Source organism: Urtica dioica, chromosome 3 (genome assembly GCF_054948205.1).
Source record: "Urtica dioica subsp. dioica isolate 48M chromosome 3, U.dioica_male_clone48M_v1_H2, whole genome shotgun sequence".
NCBI lineage: Eukaryota > Viridiplantae > Streptophyta > Magnoliopsida > Rosales > Urticaceae > Urtica > Urtica dioica.
The window spans coordinates 8,982,598-8,989,227 of NC_142758.1; the positions used below are offsets into that span (position 1 = coordinate 8,982,598).

Genomic DNA, 6,630 nt, shown 5'->3' on the forward strand with positions numbered 1-6,630 from the left:
TGTTAGTTAGTTTTAGTAGCACTAACTGATGTATATAAACTTTTATCAGTCTTAACTTCTGACGCAAGCAAAGAGTTTGAATTTTTGTTCTTTTGTTCTATGAAAACTGGACTACATTGTTCATTGAAAATCGAGTAAACATTCAATAATTCAACGGCCACGAGGTTTATTACTGTAATTAAGCCATAATGATTGCATGGAGATTAGCTATAACATACCTCATTTTGATACGAACTGCAATTGCTTTTCTTGATTGAACGGGAATTACAAAAGATATCGGATGTTCGAGAGGTCCGTGCTCTCCAAATTGAACAATCTTCCCTAACCAAGTCTTTTCATTCTATTTTCCGATCCCCATTCTCTTCCTTCACCTCTTATTTTATTTATACTACGTAAATGACTACTTAACTCAAATTACTAAACTGCCCTTGAGTCCCTTCACATTGTATTAGATTAGTTATAATGTATAAAATTGACAAAAAGAGCTCAGAAACTTGGCTGCTTTTGACGTTGGGCTTGGTGAGTGTGAGAATCTGAGAGTTGATTAACCACCTCTCTCATGGTCGGTCTTTTCCTGGGATCTTCTTCCGTGCATTTCAAGGCAACATCAAGCACATCAACGACTTGATCCCTAATGCTCGAATCCAGGAGCTCAGTTGCCAGCCCGGGATCCACAATCTGATCGATATCTGCTGCTGCGTGGCTTCTAACCCATCTCACGATATCGCTCTTTGAAGGCATCTTTCTTGTTATCAGCTCCAGCAAAACAATGCCGTAACTGTACACGTCGGATTCCTTGCTCTGCGTTGTCGAAAATGCATTTTCTGGTGATGTCAAATATAAACATTTTATTAGACAGGCTCTTGATCCATTTGAAAATTAATTCTAACCGAAAATTTCAATTTTATTTTAAAATCTAGAATTTTCAGGTTAAAAAGAAAGGTTAACTAAAAGGTAAACCGTTTTAAAAGCGATTTCGACCAAAGGGTGATCTTAATTCATATTCCAAGATCAAGGTTAACCTAAGCTAACTGAAATCAAATCTCACCTAATTCATTGAACATGTAAAAATAAAAATAATACGTTAATTTCAACTAATTTCTTTTGTTAAAATGAAGAACGTTGGGCGGTATTTATCGAAAAATTTAACTAATCAGAAGGGATTTTGACTAAAGCTTGATCTTCATTAAACATTCAAGATTATGGTTAACCTAAGCTAACCTAAATCCCAACTCTCCACATCTAATACATTGAACATATGTAACTAAATAAAAAAAAAGGTCATCACCTGGTGCAATGTATCCAATGGTGCCGATGACGGAGCTGGAGACCGTGGAAGGAAAATTCAGATCCAGAAGCTTAGCGATGCCGAAATCAGCAATGTGTGGCTCCATATCGGAATCCAAAAGTATGTTGTTGGGCTTGATATCTCGATGAACAACACAAGGCTCGCAGTCGAAGTGGAGATAGGCCAGCCCGTGGGCGCTTCCAACGGCTATGTTGAACCGGACACTCCACTGCATTGCCGGCGCAGGACTCTTCCCGTGCAGCACATCGTACAGGCTTCCGTTCTCCATGTACTCGTACAAGATCAACCCGTAGTCTTTCCTCACCCAGAAGTCCTCGAGCCTCACCACGTTCCGATGCCTGATCTTCCCGAGCGTCTCGATTTCCCGCGCCATGGTGGCGTGCGCGACGTTCGCGAGCTTCTTCACGGCGTAGACCTCTCCGTGGCCGATCGCAGCTCTGTAGACCGTTCCGTGGGCCCCGCGGCCGATGATGTGGCGGCTGCTCAGATTCTCTGTGGCATCCATTACTTCCTTGAGCAACGACGACGGTCCTTGCTCTGCGGGTATCGATGCTTTCTCCGCCGACCTTCTCGGAGACAGGAAGAGGAAAAGTATCGCGGATAGAACGATGAAAGCGACCGATCCGAGGGATATCATTGCGATCTCGGCTCTGTTCAAGCCGTCTCTTTTTTTCCGCGATGAAGTACCGCACGGCTTCAGAACCTTGTCGGGGGTGCAAGTTGGCGAGGCGCTCGATGGGTTACAGCTGAGACAGATATCGGAGTTCCCTAGGAAAGACGCCGGAGACGAGCGGAGAAATTTCATCAACGATTCGGGCACTGCGCCGGAGAAGCCATTGAAGGAGATATTCACGGAAAGCAACGTGGAAATTGGCTCGAGAGCTCTCAGATTCCCAGTCAGGTTGTTGTGGGAGAGATCTAAGCGCTCGAGCGTGGCCGTGCTTATTTCACCAGGGAGATTCCCGGTCAAACCGTTGTTGCTTAAATTCAACAGGTTAAAAGGATTCCGAAGCGCCCCGATAGATCGAGGAATCTCTCCTCCCAAGGGATTCCCACCGAGTTCTAGCACCAAGAGTTTCCCGAAATACGGCAGGTACGACGGAATACCGCCTGTGAACTTGTTCTCACTCAGAATCAATTCGGATAATTCCGTCCAGTTTCTATAACTCGACGGGATTGAACCGTTTAACGCGTTGAACCCGACATCAAACACGGCTAGCTTCTTGCAATTCGAAAGCTCGGACGGCAGAGAATTCACCAGGCTATTGCGAGAGAGAATCAGAGACTGAAGATTCGTAAGCCTTCCCAGCTCTATCGGAATGTTTTCGGTGAAGTTGTTACCGGACAAATTGATATAAGTGATGTTAGTCAAGTTTCCTAAGCTCGGTGGGATCGCTCCCGATAATCTGTTCATCCTCGCGTTCATGTACAGAAGATTCGGATTCTCCGAAAACTCAGGAAAAGACCCGGTCAGATTATTTTGCTTCAGGATCAGCCTCTCGAGGGTTGAGCACCTTCCCACTTGCCGAGGGACACCACCGGAAAACTGATTGAGACCCAAATTCAGGATCCTCAGCTTCTTTCCCGAGCAAAGATTCGGAGGGATTTCCCCGGTGAACTCGTTGTTGGTGAAATCCAACAGCACCAAGCTGGAATTAGCCCCCAAGTTCTGAGGCAAGCTCTCGAAGAACCGATTGTTAAACAGCGAAACGTTTTTGAGTTGCTTCAGCTCGGCAATCTCCACGGGAAGCTTTCCGGAGAGAGTGTTATTGTAGACGAGGATCTGCGAAAGGCCCGGAATCTTCCAGACGCCGAGGGGTATTTCACCGCTCAACCGGTTATTGAACAGCTCGAGATCTTCAAGCTTCGCCAAAAACCCTAACTCGTCGGGAATTTCCCCCTCGAGTAGGTTTGTGTACAATTGCAATTCTCTCAGGGATTCGCAGCTTCCGAGCTCGGGCGGTATTTTTCCGGTCAAACGATTCTCCGCAAGATAGAGCGATTCAAGCTTCCGTAGTCTTCCGAAAGACGCCGGAATGTTCCCGACTAAATTGTTCACCGCCGCCGAAAATTTGGATAAACTAGTACAGTTTCCGAGGCTAGAAGGAAGGCTTCCACTAAAACTGTTTTTAGATAGATCCAAGAAACTCAACCTCTTCAGACTGCCAAGTGCCGACGGAATTCGGCCCGAGAAACCGTTCATGGCTAAGTTCAAAAATTCGAGATTCTCAAGCCTTCCCAGGCTCTCCGGAAAAACCCCGGAGAGCTTATTATCGTCCAGATAAAGTTCGGCTAACTGACCGCAGTTTGCGATCGAGGAAGGAACCGAGCCGGATAACACGTTGCCTTGTAGAGACAGCACCGCGAGATTGCTCAAATTCCCGACATTCCCGGGGATAGAGCCATTCAAAGCGTTGTAGCTCAAGTACAGTGCTTCCAAGCTTGGAATCCGGAACAGAGATTCCGGTATTTCCCCGGCAAGCGAATTGTAGTCCAACTCAATGATCGTCAGGCTCTTCAAGTCCCCCAGAGCGTCGGGAATTGTCCCGGTGAGTTCGTTTGAGATCAAGGACAGAGCTTGCAGACGGGACAATCGGCCGATTTCGGACCCGATCGGACCCGAGACTTCATAACCAGTGAGATTCAGGGACAGCACGGAATGGGTTTCGTCGTCGCATTCTACACCCATCCAAGAGCAAGGAGTGGAATCGGAGGGATTCCACGACGAAGGCACGGAATTCCAGTGCCTCGACAGAGCCAATAGAGCCACGCCGTCGGAGCTCAGAGAAGAGGCATTGCGTGCGTTGAGAGAGAAACACAGCGACAGAAACAGCAATAGCGACAAGGAATTGAACAAACCACACACCATAATTTTTGTTACTTAGCTATTAAGTTTGAAAAATGGGAAAAGTTGCGGAGAAAGAACAGACCTCGTCAAAGGATTTCGGAGCTTGATGACTGAGACATGGAAATGATGGTTGGAAAGCCGAGTTAGGGACAACTACAGAACATAAAAGGTTAATAATAAAAATACCATGAGAACCATTGATGATGCATTGTGTGTGAATGCGATAATTCATTTAATGATATATATATATATTTATGTTTTATGATTTTATTAGGCGGTGTGTGTAGCAGTGTGTACAAGATGTTTGACTTGGGTCTGAGGATGGTCTCTCTTTAGTTCGGCCAAAGTTGGCAAAAGGGGACCTCATTTTCATTGGCTAATGTGTAAGTGGGACTCATTGAAAATTAATTTACATTCTAAAAGCGGTTTATTGGAGGCTTATAAATAGTATATTTTCATTGACTATGTTAGTTATGGAAGTAGAAAGAAATAAACTAGAAGGAAAAGGACGAGAAAGAGAAGTGGGGAATAAAACTCTCTTCTCTAACTTTAGTGTGATACCAGCTGTTATACAGCTCAAGTTTTTTTTTTTTTTTTTTTTTTTTTTTTTTTTTAATAATTATTTCAAGATTGATATTAATGTTATCGACAAAATTAAAAATTGACTATCCACGAGTTCGTAGACCAGTATTTTATTTAATAAAAAAAATTATAACTATCAAAATTCAAATCATAATGATGTTGATTCATATTTAATGATTTTTTTTTAATTTTAAATAGATCTATATAGAAACATTGAAGACTTTATTAATAACTAAATATTATTTTTATAATCAAAATTAAAAAAAATCTATAAATGTTTCGTATATTAAAAAAAAGTTATATATGACTTAAATATTGGTATTGTAGAATTTTTTTACCCTGAAAAGGATTTCATTTTCATACCGATTTGATGTCAAGATACTCAAGACATATCGACTATATTTAAATCTTGGAATTAAGATTGAAATATGAGGAATTTTAAGTGAAGAAATTTTAGCTTAAAAACACAATTTGTAAATTTGGTTAATTAGTTCAGAATTCTTATTAATCATATTGGGAGTTCTTAAATGGGGGCCAGTAAAACTGACATTACGGATAAGATCCAGGCATGAGCTGGATTTAAATTGAATAAATTTTTAAATACTGCAGGCAGAATTTAAGATCAATCTCTTATGGCCGCGTGCATATTAAGTATGTTAAACATACCTCATTTTATTATTTTATTTTATATTCTGCTTGGCCTGATACTAATGTGGCAGTTGGATAAGAATCTCACAAGTCATAGGAGGACACAGCACTCGACAATTTCCTGAACTCATCGTTATAAAAAGAAGACATTAAAGGAATTATTTTAATTTATTTGTTTTCAGCTGAAAAGTGAAGGCATATTATGAGTGTTTCTTCGAGTTTTTTCAAAGATTTTAATGTCACTTTCACCTTTTTTATTTTTTATTTATTTATTTATTATTTATTTTTTTGCTATTTGAGGGATTAGATTCTATTAGAGATGCTTTCAAAATGATACAGCTTAGAGACAAAACATTATAGTATGTTACAACTATCTAAACAACTATACATTTTCAGATGAAAAGTAAAAAAATACTCTTCATTTTTAATTTATATACATGATATCAAATCCGATACATAATTCTCTATAATCTTTCTCTTTGCATTATTCTCTTTCTACGTTTTCTATCTCATTCTCTATGCTTAGAAAAATATCATTGTTGTAAATTTGAAGATTTAAATTTGCTCTCCAAATTTTGTTATTCGTTCATATATTTGTAAAAATATTTCACTTATTCATAGACTTTGTTTTTCAGATGTTCATGAAATATCGTGGGTTCTTCGTCAAATTATTTTTTCACTTTTTTACCAGAATTTTTTTTTTTTAATTTTCAACTTTATCGTTGCTTTTTGACCAATTTTTTTATTTTTATTTATTTTTCACCGTTTCTATATGTTTTCCGTATTTTTCTACAATTTATTATTTTTACCAATATTGGAGATTTTCGATCAATATGATATATTCCCATAGATATGGGCAAAAATTCATATATCAGTCAAACCGTTTTTTATTAAAATTGGGGGAAAATTCAAGTATCGGTCAAAACTTTTTAAAAATTCAGAAACAACTTATAAATTGTTCGAAAAACACCAAAAAAAAAAAGTGCGAAAACCTACAAATTAGGACAAAATAACTAACTAGAATTGTGGAAACAAATTAAAATTTGAGCAAAATAAACTATACAATCACTAAGTAACCCAAAAAATGTGAAAATTGAGTGAAAATATACAGAAATTAGAAACCTTTAATACTATACTTAGCTTCATACAAATTGGCTGCTTAAGCCACGAAAAGTGTTGCAATTTAAAATTGGCCAACGTTTTGTTAATAATCCGTAAATAGCCTAGATGCTTACGTGGCAGC

General features: G+C 39.5%; 1 protein-coding gene across 2 annotated transcripts; it reads right to left on the reverse strand.

The window, feature by feature from the left end:
- Positions 1-222: 222 nt before the first annotated feature.
- Positions 223-4,367, reverse strand: PEPR1 (PEP1 receptor 1). 2 transcript variants are annotated; one of them, XM_089609522.1, is made up of 2 exons: positions 1,289-4,367; positions 223-824 (listed from the first exon to the last, which is right to left on the reverse strand). In XM_089609522.1, exons 1-2 carry the CDS (start codon positions 4,176-4,178, stop codon positions 487-489), a joined length of 3,228 nt encoding a protein of 1,075 aa, XP_089465648.1. In that variant the 5' UTR covers positions 4,179-4,367; the 3' UTR covers positions 223-486. The 2 variants fall into 2 exon arrangements, with proteins under 2 accessions (XP_089465648.1, XP_089465649.1); XM_089609523.1 differs by having other exon boundaries at positions 558-801.
- Between the last annotated feature and the right edge of the window lie 2,263 nt (positions 4,368-6,630).